The sequence below is a fragment of the Pinus tabuliformis genome, chromosome 6 (assembly GCF_031772625.1).
Source record: "Pinus tabuliformis cultivar Carrire ecotype Pingquan chromosome 6, CPIR1, whole genome shotgun sequence".
NCBI classification, from domain to species: Eukaryota; Viridiplantae; Streptophyta; class Pinopsida; order Pinales; family Pinaceae; genus Pinus; species Pinus tabuliformis.
In genome coordinates this window covers 1,231,054,078-1,231,075,564 of record NC_142292.1, presented here as the reverse complement: position 1 = coordinate 1,231,075,564, position 21,487 = coordinate 1,231,054,078, and the positions used below count along the sequence as shown (strand labels likewise).

The window sequence follows — 21,487 nt, the reverse complement described above, 5'->3', positions numbered from 1 at the left end:
AATGGAGAAATTTTGGGAAACAAATTTTCAGGATTTGTTATGCATTGTTATTGTGTTGTTGGGATTATTTATCTCAACCAGTTCTTCAAATCCCATTTTGTAGGATTCTGTTCAAGCTATTGAAATTAATTTTATTCCTATAAATGTAAGTTGATGCTAGTCTGATGAATGCGACAGTGAGGGGAAGCCTTTCACTGTGAGAAATGTTCCACCTATGAATTGCACCACCATTTCCATTACTCTATATTTCATTGTTTTTAGCTTAGTATTAGAATCTAGGTGAGGGCTTGTGCATTGATGTGATGAAGGTGTATCTACATGGTGTAAACATATGTAAAGATAATCATTGAAGTTGTTGAGGTATCCCATATGAAGCTTTCATTGGAGACAATAACATTCCGACCTTAGTTCTATGCAACAAAATAAAGGAAGTAGCTTCACTCACGGATATCTGTCTACTACAAAAGCACAATCACATATTTGAAATGGGATGGATAATTACATAGTACAAATTGAGGCAAATTTCTAGCCCCAATAAATGGTAGCTTTGTTGGGATAACCAATCCAAAAAATATCAATGAGTTGACTATGTTGTCCCATTTCCTCTTCTTCCTTTACTTGATCACTGTGGTGAACTTGTTAAAAGAATAGCCTGATAGTTGTTGCAAAGTAATTGACGAGTGGAATCCTTGCTAAGGAAAGTTAATTTTTGAGTAGAATCTGTATAGCCATGAAAATAAGACGAATCATGCTAAGGTTATTGGAATCTAGAAATTGAGATTGCAGATGCATAATTGGTGGAAGAATTCATAGGTTGAAAGCTACACATCAGAAGACGTGCATAAATCTATCATGCACTTTGCACATGATTAAATGTCTGAATTTATTCAAATAAGAATTATCTCCACTTCTTAGAATACCACGTCATTCTCCGCTTCAGATTGCATCAAATTGTGTTTGTAAGTAGGTGAGAAAACTCTTTTCTTTGATTTCATTTATCTTGGTAGTTTGTATGATCTATGTTCATGCAATGACTTATAGAAGCGAGGTAAAGAAGAAATTGCAATGGTATTGGAACACAATGGCATTCGATCAAGTATTCATCATGTGAGTCATCAACATAGTGCCAAATAAGGATATGACTTGGTGCATGTGTATTCATTACAAGGCACTAAACAAAAGTACAATGAAGAATAGATACCCCCTTGCTAGGATAGAGGATCTACTAGATCAGTAACACCAATATAAATACTTCACCAAGAAAGATTTGTAAGCATGATATCACTAGGCTCATGTCATACAAAAAGATACCTGGAGGATCACCTTCAAAACTAGGAAAGGTCTATGTGAGTAGTTTGGCATGCCATTAGGCCTATGTAATTCACCAATGACATTTATGAGGTAAGTGAATGATATATTGTAACATCTTATATATTCTTTTGTTATTTTTTATTTGGATGATATATTGGTATACAATGCTACCTACGAGGAAAACATCTCACATTTATTAAAGGTACTAGAGATTGTAAAGAAGTACTTTCTCCTTAAAAATAATAAAATGTGTCAATTTCGACAACAATATTTAGTGTATTTGAGATATGTGATAAGTGGGGTAGAGCTAAAGATAGGTTTTGCGAAGATGGAGACCATTATGAAGTTGGTGCCTACTAATGTTTTTGAGATGAAGAGCTTCAGTCGGGTAGCATGGTACTTGAGGAAATTTATAGCCCCATTTTCTGAAGTAGGAGCATGACTCCATGCCACAATAGTGAGTGGTGAGAGTTTCTAGTGGGGAAGGGTGAACAAAGGGAATTTGAGGTGTTAAAAAAGAAGATTAGCTAAGCACCAATTTTGGCATTACCAAACTTGAAATAATCTTTCAAAGTGGAGACACATGTGAGTGGATATAGTATGGAAGAGGTTTTGATGTAGGGAGAAAGACCTGAATGTTACCATTATGAATTATTTCATGGGGTTATTCTAAACACATTTAGAGTGGAAAAATAGAGGAATCAACCCACAAGACCATTTTTGCTAGTGGTCCCAGTTTGGAAAATTGGGGCCTTGAACCTTTTAAAAGAAGTTTTGAGGCATGAGATGACATTATCTTTGTAGCAAAACTTTCATGGTTAGGTATTTCACCCCCTAGTGCTATTCCACTGATAGATACCTTTCGAAAGATGTAATAAGTTACTCAACCAAAGTTCATATGCAAAATTTATGGCACTCAGAAGTTAACCTTCCTATTTTGACCACCATGAGGCGAGAGGATGCCATTATGCCCCATTATCCATGGGAAATGGGCTAGCCACACGATCATGATAAAAAATTACCTAGAACAGTCGATCTTGTAACTTTAGTGAAGAATTTGAGTCCAACATAACCACTAGAAGATCGTTGAGCTTTGTTATAATCAAGACACTAGGAGAAAAATGGGTTTCATTATGTTATATTGCATTTTGTTCCATGTATGCGTATAAGTGATAATGGATAGAGAGAGAAAATAGAGAGGTTTTGTATACTGAAGAAGCATGGGAAACATGTGCCACTTGTTTGCACTTGATTCCATTTACATTCAAAGAAAGAGTGAGTGGAGTGGTGTAACAACCCAAAATTAAAACATACAACTAATTACATCAATTTAAACGATTAATAGTCAACAAACAACTATTCAACTCATTAGCATAGATTTTCCAAATAACATGAGTAGAGACGACTTACCTGTAGCGACAATATTTCTTGCTTGTGATTTCAGAGTTGAATGTTATTTGAATCTCGCTAACTGCAACAAAATTTTTGGGATGACTCTCTACCAACCGTAGGCTCAGTTGCACATAATATTTCTACAACTGACCAGCTCCGAGCCCTCAATCGACTAATACTATCAGGAAATCCATTGTCTCACAACACTCCCAAAAGAATGAATGAATATCATCCCCCTCTTCATCCATTAAATAGAACATAGAGTTCGAAAATGGAAAGGATTCGGAAATGGATTTGCATACGCAATCCATGTGTCAACTTGCCAACTTTTATTTCTTTGTTTTAAGTTTCACTTAATTCAATATTTTTCTTAGTTTAACTTTCTTATTTTATTCCTTTTTACTTTTTGTTAACTTTATTTAATCTTACTACTTTTATAGTCTATTTTTATATATATCTATTTAGAACTTAAGTTTATTATTTATTATTATTATATTTCCTTCATTATTTATTATTTATTTACTAGTATTATCTTTTCTTTATTATTTATTATTTATTTACTATTATTATCATTTCTCTATTATTTGTTTTTTATTTACTTATATATTTATTTTATTTGATTTATTTATATATGATTATTATTATTATAGGGCATTACACACTCCCCCTATTTAAGGAGCTTCATCTCAAAGTTAAGTTGAATCATTTATTTAATTTAATTTAATTTAGTTATTTATTTCTTCAGATTTTCCCTATATCGTCTTTTAAACTTGTATAGCAACAAAAAACAAACATTTACACCACCTACGAAATCCCAAGGAATTTTTGTCCTTTAGCCAACTTTCGGAACTAGGCATAAAGCTCATCAGTCTATACCATAGCCCAAGGCTCGGTCTAAGGCTTAGACCTCATATTCCCCAAGGTAGACATCTGGTCCCAGTACTCAATGACTTAAGGAATCTTGCAAGGCTGACCCACTCTCTCCACACTCAGTAAGGTGCACAACCCTAGACATCTAATTGCTCATGGCCCCTTAGGACTTTAGCATCCCAATCCAATATCAGGCACTCGACCTCCTCAAGATGGTCCCATAACCCCTCAAGAGCTATCCATCAAGAGTTATCCAAGACAAAGGAAGCTTTAGCATATGTAGTTCTGATTGCGTCTGTTCCCTGCCCATACGATGTTACATATTATCCCTTGAGGTTATGGTCTTCCATGAGATCATCAAATAAATCGGTCCTCTTGACCCATTGGTGGAAACCCTATCTCAATCACCATTTCTCAACATGTAGCAAATGCAGTAGTTATATTCGTAACATCACATACAATAATCCATGTGCCTATCTGGCATTCCATATTTTTCATGAATCAACATCATTATCATAACAAAATAAATAAATAAGCAACAAATATGCATGGCATCATTAACTTCTTATCATAACTCTGTCCAATTATCGCATACCATCACATTATCAAACATCATCACAACATTATACTTCAACATCTCCATGTTGACATAAAGAATAATTGAAACCATAACCTCATACATAGTACCATAGTGTATCATTTAGATGTATCAATAAGATTTAAAAAATAATACTATTAAAACGTTTCACAAAAAAAATTATAAAAAATTTGTTCCCTTACATGATCCTAATTTCATAGGAAAAATCATCATTATAATCCATCTACTTTTCTTGATTTATGTTAAAATATTTGTGTCAAATCTTCATAAAATAATATAAAAGATGGGTGTTGATATAGTCTAGTTCCATCATATTTTCTATGGCACCTTTAAATGACCACCATTATTATCACAATCATTAAAATCCATTCACCACTGTTATGACTATTCCAAAATCTTCCATCATGTTTTAGGATAGGTTATTGCATTTGTTGATTTCTTACACTTGTTTATGCTACAAATAGGAATCTCAGATTTTAGTTGTGAACATCCATTCGACTTTCCTTACAACCCATCATCTTAGGTGAATTATTTATTTATAATTCTTTTATATGCATATCATCCTTATTACTTTTCAACAAGTTCATAGTTTTCCCTTACTTCATAAGGTAAATTTATTGTATATAACCTTCAACTTTGGAAATCAACTTAAAACTCTTCTTTCTTTTCTTAAGCTTTGTCAATATACCTATAGATTTGTTTTTTTTCTCATCTTCTCATTCTAATAATATCTTACTAATTTTATAGGGTAATTTCCTACCATATCAATATATGTTTCTTCCATTTTGTTTTTGTTTGTTGGGTACCCTTAGTGAATTGAGTGGCAACTTGATCATTTGGATAGATTCAGGCGTGAAAATTCTTTTCAAGAGTTTAATAATGAGATTCCACATCTTGAATGGGGAATCCCTATACTGGATCAATTTGTGGAATCTTATTATGAAGCACTCTCTCCCCCACATGAAGCTCCAACCATCGATGAGACTTTCAGTGATGTGATTGATAAAATTGGGCGACTAAATCTTGATTTAGCCCCATCTCAGTCAACTAAGAAGCTTGGGCCATCTTTGAAAGGTCCTCCAAAATGGCTGACAAAGACACTTGAAAGTGTTCATCCTGATGAGGTTGGAAAGAAAAGAACAAGAAGCTCAACCAAAAAAAATGGAGGTGATGTATACGAGCCTGGTTCACCTTTTGATATGGATGTTTCTTATGATTGTGACATGAATTTGTCTACGGATTTTGAACTAACTTCCTTCAAATAGGTTGCTTCACATGATGAATGGAAAGAAGCGATGTAGAAAGAATATGATGCTTTGATAAAGAATGATGCCTGGAAGTTGGTTGATCATCCATTGGGAACTAAGCCAATAGGATGCAAATGATTGTTGAAGGAAATAATGATGAAACAAAGATTTGGCATTTAGTTGAAAAATTTAGTAAATAGATTAAATACTATAAAACTAAAGAAAATGTGTACTTCCTATAAATAGAATATAGAACGATATGAGAATGTGAGGTTCCCATGAACAACTAGCACATAAATGAGTGTGGTAGTTGTTGTAGTGTGAGATTCGAACAACCAATTCGATTTGCATGGGAAGAGTGCCAAGAGTGATAAAAGTGGACTTGTAGGTTATGAATTGAACATAAAAAGTTGAAGAAAATGTGATCGGTGGAGAATATTGACAATTAAAGAAGTTGTAGTTTTATGTGCGCATATGCAAGAGAGAGTTCAAATCCTTCGCTGGAGAAAGAAATGAGGCTATTAGAAATAGGAAGTAGGTGCTTGATTTATATCAACAAATTAATAATTCCAAAAAAGTATAAGAGATCTCAGTTTGGAAATGAATGAAATATAGGTTTGACTGGCTACTACAAGTGGGTGCCTATATAGATTAGAGGTTGTTGTGTCTAGTAATTTTGGGTTTGCATATTTGAGGGGGTTGGGGCCTTCTATGAGAGGGTTCTGACAAAATTCATTGTAATAAAAAATTCCAGCTTAGAATTACATTATAACAAAATAAACTTTGTTGTTTTTCCCCTAGAAGGGTTTCCACATTAAATATCCACGTACAAATGTCATGCAAATGGTGTCATGGTGTTTTTCTAATGTATTAATTGTAGTTGGTTGAATAATTGTTTAAATAAATGAAAATTTCTATAATATTCATTCGAACCCCCCCTCCCTCCCCTCAATACTCCTTGATTGCAAACAATTTTTATGAGAGCAAGCTCCTTCAAGAACAATTTAGCCACTGGAAGATAGATGCACATGGAATCATGGCCAACAAGGATGTTTTATCAAACAAAGCATTAGTCTTTGATGGAACCAATCATGTGTTTTAGAAGGTCAGAAAGGAAGCTTAAATGGTGCCACTCAGTGTTGATGTATGGTCCTCTGTAGAAGTTCGATAAATAGTTCCAAGAACTCCTCTAGTAGATCTAGATGAAAGAACGACTTATTCAAATGATGTAAAGGCTAGGAACACAGTTATATTTAGTCTTAACCAATTTGAGCTAGTTAAAGTGATCCACTACAAATTTGTTAGGGAAGTTTGTGACAAACTCAAGAATAGCTACAAAGGAGAAGAAAAGGTAAACAAAGCTAAACATTAGACTTATAGAATAAGATTCAAAAGTTTAAAGATGAATGTGGATGAGAGTATTTCTTATCATTTTCCCAGAGTTGATGAGGTGGCTATCATGCTTAGGTGGTTGAATGAGAAACATAAGGATGATTTAGTTTTGCAGAAATTAATAAGACCTCTTTGTATGAGATTCAATGCAAAGTTATTTCTATAGAAGAGAGGCAAGATACGAACATACTGACTATGGAAGAACTCCATGGAATTCTCATAGTTTATGAAATGAGAATTAGAAAAGAGAAATCAAAACCAAAGGAGGAAACTTTCAAAGCCTCAAAGAAGTATAAAGAAACAACAATATTGCTTTAGCTATAAATTAGATCAAAAGATGGCTCAGTTCGTGAGGAAGTTAAAGACATGATCAGGAAGGTATAAAGGTAAGTTTCCATTTAAATGATTTTATTGCGGAAGAGTTGGTATCTTTGCCTCAAAATGTCATTATACTAAATCTGAGAAGCAAGAGAAAGAAAAAGGGCAAAAAAACAAATAAATCTTAGAAATATTAGAAGGGAAAATCTCATAAATGAAAAGATTCTATTCTAAACACGACAGTAACTCATTTGAATCTAGCAGTGAACAATGAACTAATGAGGAGTAGGATGAATGCTTGCATATGGACTTTGACCTTGAGTTAAATTTCGAACATAAATCAGAGTCTAAAGTAGAATTTGAAGGTGTGGTTAATCTTGAAGCGAAGCTTGTCAGTGCTTTGAATGAGCTAAATATGACCAAAAGGAAGAACAAACAATTGAAGGAACAATTGTTGAGAGGAGAAGAAGGCATGTATCACTCGATAATGAAACCTTTAATATTCAGAAAGTGAAATTAGAGGAGGCAACCAACCTTAAGGAAGTTATTATACAATTATTGAAAGAAAAACAAAAGAGCCATGGAAGATTAGAGGATAAGATTCAAATTCAAATGAAGAAGACATTATCTCCTTGAAGACTCATCTTGAAGAAGAAAGAATAAGAGAGGAAGTGCTTACAATTCATATGAAATAATGGGAAAATAATTGTTAGAAATTGGAAGTAGGAGTTGCCTCCCTAAGAATAGTTATTGGGAAATCAAAGGCTAATATGGATATGAATCTCAAATTTGTCAAAGAATCAACGACTCTAAATGACATCCATAGTGTTAAGAGGTCACCTAAAGTCAAAACAGGGCTAAGATAGAAATATTCTTGGCAAAGCTCAGATGGTGAGTTAAGCACTAAGTCCTTAACAATCGAAAAACCTCAAATTCTATGCAAATTCACTCAAGGGAAAAGATAGTAAAGACAAAGAAAAGGTTGACCGAAGAAGCAACTAGAAAGAAGGTAATATTATCAAATACACAGATATTATTCAATGCAGACTTGTGCGATGGCAAGATAAGCAGTGCTAGACCAAAGATCATACTAAGAAGGGAGGGGGTGAATTAGTGTGGTGGAAATTTTATCATTTAATAACTTGTATCAAGGAAAAATTATGTAGCTTTGTGTCAACATATCAATAAATAGAACAAAGGATCAAGAATCCATCATCACATAAAAATTACATCAAGAAGTCATCACATCAAAACAACAGGACATATGTTTTTATGTGGAAACCCATATAAGAGAAAACTACAAATCATTGCTGTTCTTCTTTTTCAATTTATCCCCAAGATACGAAATCAAATACCTATGGCAGCCTACAACCCGATTGAGACACTCACCTCGAAAATGTGCAAGAAACTACTCACTATTGGCTATAACATGTTTTAGGCACCAACCTCAGAGATGAATAAGCTTCAATTTTCTCTAGGCCTCTACCTAGTTAAGGCATCGACCTCAGTGATATGCAATATTTGACTTGTTGTATGCTTAAACCTAATTGAGGCACCCTACTCCTTTAATTTATCGTCGATCTCTTTCGAAAATTATTCAAATGTGATCCACCTACTCCTTCAATCAATACAATCTCCAAACATAACAGATTGTTGGTGTCATATCTCTATCAACACCTTGTCACATCCTATCCATACTTTTTTCGAACCTATTCGTCAATCTAGTCACATAGAAATTATTTTAGAACCTGTTCTTACCATGTAGCCGATATGAACTGCAACTTGCTTATAAGCTCCCAAACCACATACCACTGATTTTTAATGTCAAGCTAATATCATCAAGGCTTTTCATGCCTTTAAAACTATTCATCACCAAACTTTGATCACCATGCTTCTTTCAGAATCCAATTTGGATTAGAAATAAACCCAAAAACCTCCAAAAACCAAAAGGGACTATATAAATATTATAGAAAAATTAACCATTGTACTAAATGACATTTTGAAGGTGTATACTACAAAACAACCCTTTAAGGGCACTATAAAAGGGTTTAACTATTCAAGAGAATGGATATGCCAGGTGCGCCGAAAACCCTTATACAAAAAAATGACTAAGTCTGACCAGGCTAGAACCCACAACTATCATTGAACAAATTACACCATATAACCAACCAACCAAAGCACCAAATAGTGAGTTGAGAGGGATTCATACTTACATAACCAAAATTGTAGACCCGAATTGAAAATATGTCTCCAACTCGTCTGAGTATATACAACCGTACCAATGCTACAGAGCTTGCCCGCAGGCATGATCACAATGTTTTAAGAGTTGAACTGTCACTGAGCATAACACAAAGAAACAAACATACCATTTCTACAAAGATTTCCCTCGAGTTTGACCAGCCAACAATGAAAAAAATGCCACTACAATAGAGCTCACCCTTGAGCCTAGTTAATCAATAAAAAATAAACATGCCACTACAACAAACCTTACCCTTGGGTCTGATCGATCAACAATGAAAGAAACATGCTACTACAACAAAGCTTGCCGTGAGACCTAATCAACCAATAATAGAACAAACATTCCATTGTGATAGAGCTCAGCCTTAGGCTTGATCAACCAACAATGAAACAAACATACCATTGCGATGGAGCTCACCCTCAGGCTTGATCAACCAACAACAAACCAAACATGTCACTATAGTAGAGCTCCCCCTTGGGATTGATCAATCAACAACGAAACAAACATGTCACTGCAATAGAGCTCTCCCTTGGGATTGATCAATCAACGACGAAACCAACATGAAACTAAGACAAATCTCTCCCACAACCAATTATATCATAACAAATGTGTTATTGTTATACCTCACCCTCAACCGATCATATCATAACAAATATTCCAGTGCGACAACTCTCCCTGGGCCAATCATGAACCAAGTAAGTCATTTCTATAAAGCTCATCCTTGGGCCAACATCAAAACAAACATGTCTCTATTATAGAGCTTCATCTCAAGTCAACAACAAAAAAAACAAGTCTCTACTGCAAAACTTTCCCTCGGACCAACAACGAAATTGATATGCCACTAGTATAACACTTTTGGGTCGATCATCAACAAATCAAATATAAGCAACCATACGAAACATTAAAGCTTACCACATGTTATTCACGAAGATATTGTTGCTCAATTGTGTGTATTCGTGGAGTCATGACATGTTAAATTTATATATATGAATGTGGACCTAGGGCTTCGAGAGACGACCAATGCATAAAGTAAACTTCATTCAACTAAATATGATCATGCCCTTTGACTTTAGTGCTTAGTGCTTTACACAAAACTACCAAGCCATGTGACCCTATTCTGGGAATCTATGGTCACCGACATGAAACTAGGATTGGACAGTCATGACCATCCTAACCGATATCCATTAGCATGAGTAAAGAAGGAGACATACATAAAGGTAACTAAACAGTGAAAAATCAATTTTTCGATTGGGATGAGTAAAGGAGTTAGAGAGAAACGTAACTAAATAACGGAAAATCAAATTTTCTATTGGTATTGAATTTATTAATGAAGTAGAATTGGATGTAGTTGCACTAGACGTGGGTGGTATTGTATTTAGGAGTCCCTATATGTACATGTTAGATTCAATAGTCATGTAGAGAACCAACTAGCACTACCTCATTAATGATGAATATTCCTTCATTGTCTATGTGCACAAGGGCAAGTTGAAGACATCACTGTAAGTGTCAACCAAACTAAAAATTTGATTAATTTTGGCAAGGAAAATGCTTTGTTATTTTTAGAGATAAAATTAGTTGGTAGAAGAGTCCATGAGCACCAATTCATCCTTTGAGGGGTGCATTAAATAAAATAAATAATAATTGGAAGAGTTGATACAAGTATGCAACGATGTGTTCTGGGAGACTATAGGGATAACTCCCAAGATGGAAGTGGAGCATGATATCCAAATATTGGTTGAGTCTCCATAACCAAATATTGATATGTAAAACCAGTGTCTTTTAGAAGCAAGGTAAAGAAGCAACTGCAACATGTATTGGAACAAGGTGTCAATCGATCAGGCACTATGCTACGTGAGTCACCCATCATCATAGCGATAAATAAGGATGTGGCCTAGTGTATGTGTATTGATTACAAGCCATTAAAAAAAGTACATTGAAGAATAGGTATGCCTTTTCTAGGATAAATGATCTTCTACATCAGTAGTGCCCCTTGTCTAGGACAGATGATCTTATACATCAGTAGTTCCCCTTGTCTAGGATAGATGATCTGCTAGATCAGTAACACCAAATCAAATACTTCACGAAGCTATATTTTTAGTTATGATATCACTAGGCTCAAGTTTGAGCAAAACATACTTCGAAGACTGACATCAAAAGTAGGAAAGTTTTGCGAATGGTTTGTTTTCCCAATATTCCTATCTAATTCAACAACAACATTTATGAGGTCAATGAATGATACACTTCGAGCTTTTATATATTAATTCATTATTATTTATTTAGATGCTATAATGGTATAAAATGCTACCTACGAGGATCACATCTCACACTTGTTGGAGGTGCTAGAGACATTAAAGAAGAACTATATCCTAACAATAACAATAACAAGATGGAGGCCATTATGAATTGGTTGGTGCCTGCTAATGTTTTTGAGGTTAGGAGTTTCAGTGGGGTAGCATGGTACTTTAGGAAATTCATAGCCATGACTTGAAGCCATAATAGTGAGTGGCTAGAGTTTCTAGTGTGGAAAGCGTTAGCAGAGGGAATTTTAGGTGTTAAACAAGAAGATTAGTCAAGAACCAATTTTGGCATTACCAAACTTCTAATGTCCTTTCAAAGTGGAGACAAATGTGGTTGGATATGCTACAAGAGAGGTTCTGGTGCAAGAAGGAAGAAATATATGCTACCATTATGAACTATTTCATGGGGCAGATTTGAATGTGTTCAGAGTGGAAAAATGGAGGAATCAACCTATAGGACCATTTTTACTCGTATTCCTAGTTTCACAAATTGGGGTGTCAAACCTTTTGAAAGTAGTTTGAGGCATAAAATGACATTATTTTTATATTAAAACTTTCCTTCTTAAGTCTTTCACTCTCTAGTGCTATTACACACATAGATACGTTTCCAACGAGATAAGAAGTGACTCACCTGGAGTTTGTATGTAAAAGTTAAGCTACTTGGAAGTTAACATTCCTATTTAGACCACCATGATTCAAGAAGATGCCACATTGGGCCCCATTATGCATGGAAAATTGGCTAGCCACATGATCAAGATGAAAAAGACTTTGGAAGAGTCCATATTGTAACTTTAGTAAAGAGTTGGAGTGAAACTTAACTGCTAGGAGGCACTTGAGCTTTGTTATAATCAAGCGACTATGAGGAAAAGGGGTTTCATTATATTATAGTGCATTTTATTAGATAGATAAGAAGAGTAGCTGAGAATGGATATATAGAGAACAAATAGAGAGGGTTTTTATATTGTAGAAGCAGAGTCCACATGTTACTTCTTTGTACTTGATTCCATTTACATTCAGAAAAGGAGTGAGTGGGGGGTTGTGTCACATTCCCGCTAGGTTTTCTCTCATAAGGGTTTCCAATGTCATATCTTGTGTTATTATGGTCTATGAGCATATGTTCTATTTGTTCTCTATTTTTCGCCCAATTATAATATACATACACAATAACAATAATTAACACATTCAAAATTAACACATTCAAATATCTAATAAAAAATTACCCTTAATAGTGTACATTTTGAAAATTTTCATATATATTAGTAGATTTATTGTGATGAATATTCCAATGGAATATCCACATGGTACTAATCAAATAACAATACTTTTAAAAGATCATATATGACAATTTGGTTTGAATGCCATCTATACTTTCTAATATTTAAATACATATGTTAAATGATGTTATATTTATTTACTACCCTTTTTTCACTTAATAAGTTGCCATTATTATTTATGCATGAAGGATATAAGAAATTTAATAGACTCGTCAAGAAGATATGCTTCAACGAGGCTAAGATATGTGCATAATATTCTAATGATGAGCTTGTAGTTTCCCAAGTAATTAAGTTTGTGGGACCTAGTATTCCACTTGCTATCCATGCAATTGATATTATTTAAATTTATTTGTAATATTATATTTAAGATGCAATTATGTCTTTTCATTTTCCCTAATAACCTTTATAAAAAGATGATATGAAGATTTAAGTACAAGGGAAAGAAAATTAGGTATATTCAAATAAATAAAGTTTCATGTTCTTTCACTCTATCATGTTCCCTAACATAAAATCATAATGCTAAGGTGGGTTACAACTAAGGCTAAACATTAGGGTGCAAACAGTTACATCTCGCTTCTAAATGTTTATTGGTTTGTTTTGAATTCCTAGTTAAGCATGTTCATTGAATTATGTAAGACATAGAAAACTATAAAACTATAAGTATCTAGATTGTTATAAAGGTTTTTAATATTTTGTATTTTGATTGTATTTTGTTATCAATAGCATGAGGTTTTACAAACATATTATTTATTAAGAAACTAACAAATTATTGTTTTTGTCTAACAAATTTTGTTATATTTTTATAATTTTTTTATTAAGGATTTTATTAGAGATATATTTATTGTTTTATTGTAAATTTATGTTCTTAATTTGTTTTTTCATTTTTTATTTCTAAAATATTACAAAAATAGTAATTAATTTATTTTTACTTAATTTTTGTAAAACTTTACTTTAAATAGTGGTTGTAATTTATTTTTAAAAATACATTTCACATTTATTTCATATTTTTTAACAATTTTAGAATGTTAAACTTTGGTCCTAACAACTATACCTTTAAACACCTTTAAACATATAAGGAATTCTATCCCATATGTTAATATCCACTTGAATATTGAATATTGGTTTTTAGAGTTTGAAGTATATTTTTGACATGGATTCTAGAGTGTCAATTTCAAACATCAACATTTTCTTCAATTTTTTTTGAAATATTTATTAAATCTAGTGGTTTGACTTATTCTAATTCATTGGAATGAATGATTTTCTTTTAGGAAATAAGTTTTCTAAATAATGCTAGCTCTTTATTTTGCATAAGGTTTTTTTTAGTAATAGTGATGTAAAGAGGAGAAAAATGATCTTTTAGCATGACCTACTTGATGCGAATCATATGTACCACCATCACCTTTTTAATGGGATAATATTGAAAAATTACTACTATAGTAATTTACCCAATATTACTCCACTATACTCTCATTATAGTATTGCAAAAATATGTTAAATAATATTAAAAAAATTAGTATTAAAATAATTTATTAAAAAAAATTATTATAAAAATTATTTAACTAATATTATGCGTTGCCTTTATTTCCATATATAATGATGTTAAATAATATTAAATAAATTACTATTAAAATAATTTATAAAAAAAAATTGTTATAATAATTATTTAACTAATATGAGCGGTCGCCCTTATTTCCCCCATATATATATAAATTTGTCTCTTAAAGTTAATGTTAAAGTGATTCTATCACATTTATTTTCCTAGTTTTAGAAATAAGAATAATGTTTAATTATTCATCTGGTACTTTATGATTTTATAATCTAATTCCTATCTTTACTGAGTATTATTCCTCAAATAACCGTATTATTAGTTTGAACCAGATATTTAACTACATAAATCAGAATATAAGTAATTATGTCTTTGAAAACTAGATGTTGGTCAAACTTATAAAAAAAAAGCTTGGGAATATTTTTAGGTAAAGGTAAAGATAAAGAGAGGAATAATCTCACCAAAAGTGAGTTATTATGATATACATGATAACCAGGTTTAGGTCTTAAAATCGTGGTTCGAAGAAGAAGCCAAGTTACACCAAAATCGTGGGATATTTCCCAACACATTTTTATGATCTTAAATACTATGGAAGTACATAATAAAAAGACTTTTACAGCAAAAGATTAACCAATAGTATATGGCTTGAGAGAACTTAACAATGTTTATATTGAGGATATTTCTTTTTAACTATTAATGAGCTTGTATATCTCCACCATATGCAAATGCAAAATTGAGCTATATTTCCCTTTAATCAAAGAGTATTAAGATGCCAAGGAGAGGGAAGTTTATTCCTTTTTAAACAGAAAATGTTTAAATATTCCTCCAAGAAAGGGCATGTAGAGCTTTTAAGAGTCCATTTTCATTCTGAGACTTTGATATCTAGATAACGCAATTTTAGACAAATATATAACGATACTTATTAATTTTTATGAATAAAAAAATGTTTCTTTTAAAAGTAGAGGATAGTTTAATTAACATTTACAATATTAACTGATAAGCTAGAACCCAAAATGTTACGGGGAGTTTCACTTTGGAATAGTGTATCCCAATCAATGAGCATATCCCATCGGAAAGACCTACTTTATAAACATCTACATTAATTTATATATATTAAATTTGAAATATTATATTTTATTTCATAATATATTTTATTGGAGTATTCTTAAAGACTACTCAAATTTTATTATTATATAATTTTCCATTGAAGGAACTATATTTTAAATTATTTCTTACAATTTTTCGAAACTGTAAAATAATAAACGACATCGAATAAAATTATCATATTTTCATTTTCAGGATTTTTTCATAGAGGTGCTATACTTTAAAAAAAAAATATTGTATATATCTTATTTTGAAATATTGTTCATATGAAGGAGCTGGTTTATGTTAACATTGTTTTGACCATTCTGCCCATCATTTTTAATAGGAGATCAAGTTGCGCGAGGAAAATAAAAACCTCCGTCGTCAGGTACTTTAAACAATTGGATTAACTTTACTCTACGTATGTATTGATTCAAATTTAATCCAAACTATGTTGAAGTTTCTCAATTATTTTATCCACCAACAGATAAAGGAGTTATGCAGCAAAGCACTCCAAGATCCTGAGTCCTCTGAATGTATAAGCAACTTGGAAGCACTCCATGCTTATCTTGAAGAATCTTCTGATTCTGATACTTCTTTACAGTTGGGGTAAGTTGGTGTAGTTTAACATGATTTTTTATGATTAAATTACACTTGCTAAAACTTATGTGAAGTTCTTTGTTTTGTTTCAGGTTGTGATGTTGCATTAAGAACATATTAAAAGTGCCTCCGGGAGAACGATATCATTTCCAAACATATCATACAAAACTTATTCTCCTGGTTGACATTTTTCTTCAGGGCACTCCTTGTTGATATTTATGGAATATAAATTTATTTAAAATATGTACAGTTGCTTAGAATTCTTAGTGATAATAAATTCATGGACTCCATTAAACTATATTCTCCTTGTTGACATTTATGGAATATAAATTTATTTAAAATATGTACCGTTGCTTAGAATTCTTAGTGAATAATAAATTCATGGACTCCATTAAACTCTTAGTAATGACAACGAGTGAGTGATACTAAATGAATTCTCATTATATAATATTATCACGTTGTTGTATCCTATGGTACAATGTATTGTTTTTGTAATTTTAAAATTATTATTTATTTATTTATTTGCATAAATTTATAGAAGTGATAAATAATTATATACTAAGTATTTTTTGTCATTGTATATAAATTTTTAATTAGATTGTTCTCCGAAATATAAGATCCAAATATACATTATGAAATATAAAAAGAAAAATATTTATAATTTTTTTAATATTTAGTATTTATCTCACAAAGGAACAATATTCAGATATATATTTACATGGAATATAATGATAATATATATGATAAACTGAAAAACATATAAAATATATATAATAAATTACAAATGTTATCTCAAGTCCAACCTTATGTTCATTAATTAAAGTTTTCTATTAATATATCATTCCTCCCATGGCTATATTAATGGTGTATGTGTCCAAAATTGAACGTTATTATTGATAAATTAGAGGTTTGCGATGGAGCATGCGCCTCTCTTTTTCCATTTTTTGTTTTTCATATTCACATGTACTTAATAATAGATGAATACGCGAGGCAAAGGGATATATGTTTTAACTTCACATTTGAGTTTTGGACTCAAAGTGCAAGGTAATTGTAATCTATTGAAAATATATATTACAATTAAAAAAATGTTATTTGTTTACACTAATACCAATTAAAAAATATTATTTGTTTACAGTAATATTTTTTGTTACAGGAAAGATGAGACTATTTTCATTGTGCTGTGTGAAGTAGATGGAAGTTTTGGAGAAACTAGGAGATAATATTATTTTATTTTTGATGTTTTAGTTATTAATTTTTTTTTTTTTGTTTAAATGAAATGTAGTTTAAAAAAAAATATAAATGAATTTCTATTTTGATTTATTGCTTTGTGGTTTACGAAAATAGTATTTCAAATATTGTGAAATCATTTTATTTTTATTATATGAATATATTGTTAATATCAAGATAGTTTTATAAAAAGATAAATATATAGTTTTATAAAAATATAAATATATTTTTATAAAGTTATTAATAAGAGGATATTAAGATGTTATTTCTATATTTACATATATAGATTTATTATATATTATTAGTAAAATTTTATAGTATAATAATGTAAAAGAAGGTTATTATTATGTGAATAGTTTTATTTTAGAGTTTAGTGGGAGGAAAATATATAATTTCATTTGTGCTCAATGTGCAATTGACACTTGTCTTTTAAAAATATATTTAAAATAATAAAAAAATAAAACAAAACATTTATACCACTATGTATATGTACTTACATAACACCATAATTTAATATACATTATTAATTTTTAAGTAAATTAACTAATATACATCAAAATATTAAATTTATGAAATGTGATAACTCAAAATTTAATATTTAATTTAATATTTTAGTTAAATATGTTCAATCATAATGTTTGAAACTATTTTGCTTATTTGCAAATGAAGAAAAAAATAAAAATGAAATATTTTGGATATCTATCTTTTTTTCACCTTTTCTCTTTTCTATTATAATGTTAAAATAAAATTTTAATTGTAATTTGGGAGTGGCACTTTTCATATTCTAATTTGGTGTTGATCACTTCCTTATAGTATCATAATTTATTTTTTTCTAATTTTTTATCTCACAAAAAAATTCCTCAAAAGTTTGATGTAACAATATTTTTAATACTATCCTTATTTTGTTATACGGTCTCCTTTATTGTGCAATGGTCTATCCAAAACTGTATAGTCTTATGTCATCCTTGTTTGAGCTAATTATGGTTTTGGTGAAGCGATTTTAGGAGGCCTCTTGAATTCCAATTTGTTTAACTTTATCTTATACATTATGTATGTGGTCATAGGGATACTCTTAATGAGTGAGAAGATCACTTCTATTAGGAGGATTGGATAGGGTTTATTTCCTTTGACTTTGAAGTCAATGTTAAAAAAATTCCTTTGGATCAATTCTATGTTTCGGAGTGACTCTCTAGAGATACTACCTCCCCAAGCTTCACATCCATATAAAATAATAGGAGTAAGATTTTCAAAGAGGAGTAAAATTTTTAAAATAACTAAGATCTACTTATTTACAAGTTTTCAAGCCTATGATAAGATTTCACCCTCCATTTATCTTCTCAATGTTAAAATTCCAGTCGAGATTCCGACAAATGTAACTTTTGAGATACTTACATGATGACACTTTGTCCAAGTTGTTGTCATATGCAAATCTTATTGGATTTTATTACCATGACTTTCATTTTATTAATATTAATAGTCATACTTATATTAGAGTAGAAATCATTAAGGGTTATCAGTTTCTTGTTAATATCATAAGGTCCCCTCACATAAGGATAATAACATCATTGTAAAGAAGAAGAGTGATGATTATACCCATGAAAATTGGCTAATGAAACTAGCTACTTTTAATCAATCTTCTAGCTTGTCAAATCCATGCCCAAAATGGTAGGGAACAAGGAATAGCATTGATTGACTCTAATATTGTAAATACTTTCTTTGAAATATCCTTTAATGCTCCTTAACATACAAAGTATTTTCTCATACAACCTTATCACAATAGCCCTCAACTTGCAATGAACCTTTATCTCTTCCATAACTATTCCAATGGTTTATCTTAGGTACTATCAAAAGATTTTATATGTTCAATGAAACAACACATGAGATTGGTTTTATTATTGTGCCACTCCTCTAGATTGATCGTAAGAGTAACAAGGTAGTTCATACTTAAATAGTATCTCCTAAATATAGTTTGAGTTTTATCTCTTTTTCCATGGCTTTTGGGCCCTAGGCACATCTTCTTTTCAAAAACAGTCCTATACAAATTGTGTAAAATGGGGCTAATCATAATGGTCATATAATTAGAGGATTTTTCAGATCATTAATTTTTAAAATAGGAACCACAAGTCTTTGTATCTAGTGATTAAGGAAACCATGATTCACTATTGAATTAAAAAGCTTTCATATGTAAGGGAAGAGGATATGCCCTTTGATTTTAAATATCTTAGCTTGGTGGCCTTCAATGCCCTTGGCTTTCTCATTGGTGAGCTACCTAAGTTTGAACTCTATGTTTTCTATGGAAAAACTTCATCCTCAATAGATACATTGGGTATAATTTCCATGGAATTATTTGATCCATAGATATTTTTAAGGTAGGATTTCCAATCCTAAAGGGAATAATATTATTTTCTTTAGTTTTATCGGTTATAATTTTTTTTTTTCAAAACTTCTTCTGATAAAGTTTATGTAGGTGCTAAAGGTGCTCTTGCTTTCTATTTATATAGTGCATTTTCTCCCTTTTAGTTCTGGTTTTGTACATATTTATTTTATGAAGCTTTAAGGACTCATTAGAAACATCCCTAGCGGATTTATGAGCAATTTTATTGTTAATGGAAGTAGTCTATGGTTTTTGTAGAATTACAACTCAATATTTTCCTTATAATTTAGGAGATATAAATCAATATTTAATGTTATTTAAGAAAATATCAAATTTACTTTTATCAAAAATATGTGCCTTTGATTATTGTAATTTCTTCAATAGGAGTTTTTGCATGGGAATGTTTAGAGTTAGGGTAATGATCTATGATCGAGGTCACATTCATGGTCATCTAAAAGGTCAAATTTTACTATTGGTTGGATATATGGTTACTAGATATTAAATAAACACATGGAATTAATATTAAACTTGTGAATATAACTCATTCAATTGGAATTTGGCCACTTCATCATACCATTGTAAATTATAAGGTCTTGAGAACTACAAAGCTTAACTATCTCAGTACCAAACACATTCTTAGTCATGTATTTAGAGTTTCTCTTGTACCTATTAGCTAAAACAAGGTCCCCATTATATATAAATAATTATGGTTTGAATTCTCGTCTAAAAGAATATGTTGGTTAGTTGCAATTCTAGCATTGAAGTACCCTAGTAGGAGGATATTACCTTGATTTCTTAGAATAAGATTGTATTTCTTATAAATGTAGAATTAATAGGTGTAATTAAAAAACTTTTATCTAAATCCTCTTAGCATTGGTATCTAAGATTTTCATCCAAATGCATTACTTTTGAAGGTCTATCTTATGAAGTTGAATGTGAGCACATAAATTCCTTTTGATTGAATAACCTATGCTTCCTATCCATTTGCAATAATGTTTCTTGATCCATGCTAACGACGAGACCAATCATTCTACGTTTCTGTAACATATCTAGTGCCTTAATTCTCAATTAAATATATTGGGTATCGATTTTTTTTCTTCTTCATGAGATTAACAATAAGCTCTAAAACCATTTTGTAACATACCCAACCCTAAAATCCTAATCAAGGTAATGGGGCTTCACATTTTCACAAAATTATTTTATCAAAAATTCCCACACATTGTCTCATCACAATCCACGAAACCACATTTTGTTGGGCCAATTCATCAAAGAGTTTATGTGAACTTTGTCATTTCTCTCAAACCCCAATATTCCACAAAGTATTTTTTGAGAATTATATAAGGAAAGCATATAAAATTTCTCCCAAGGTATCTTCATATATTTTCGTTCTCTCCTCAAAGTTCCACAACCTGGAACCTCTTAGAAAGAAACGTATGGCATGAATGCCAAGATGACTTGTTTTGAGGTCTAATTTCACGAGCCTTTAGTAGACCCCACATCCTTAGACTCAATTAGGGTGAGAAACATTCCACCATACCTTAGGCTCAATAGTACTACAATTTTTCTCACATTTGTTCACCTCCATGTGAGATCTTGATGCGTTGAGGGAAATCTAAACTCAAGGATTTAGCACACACTTTTCAAACTAGATTTAACATAAAAAGTGAATGCTACTCCCCTTGACAGATTGGAAAAAATGAGTCACTATCACATAGTCCA

At 31.3% G+C, this 21,487-nt stretch overlaps 1 protein-coding gene across 3 annotated transcripts in view; it reads left to right on the top strand.

The window, feature by feature from the left end:
- LOC149263140 (MADS-box protein AGL24-like) overlaps positions 1-16,633 on the top strand; it is a 293,922-nt gene extending 277,289 nt beyond the window's left edge. For all 3 annotated transcript variants that reach the window (XM_089387219.1, XM_089387216.1, XM_089387221.1), the window contains exons 5-7: positions 15,914-15,955; positions 16,055-16,176; positions 16,260-16,633. In XM_089387219.1, coding sequence (XP_089243345.1) covers positions 15,914-15,955; positions 16,055-16,176; positions 16,260-16,266 — 171 coding nt within the window. In that variant the 3' untranslated portion in view covers positions 16,267-16,633. The remainder of the gene's footprint in view (positions 1-15,913; positions 15,956-16,054; positions 16,177-16,259) is intronic.
- Positions 16,634-21,487: the final 4,854 nt, after the last annotated feature.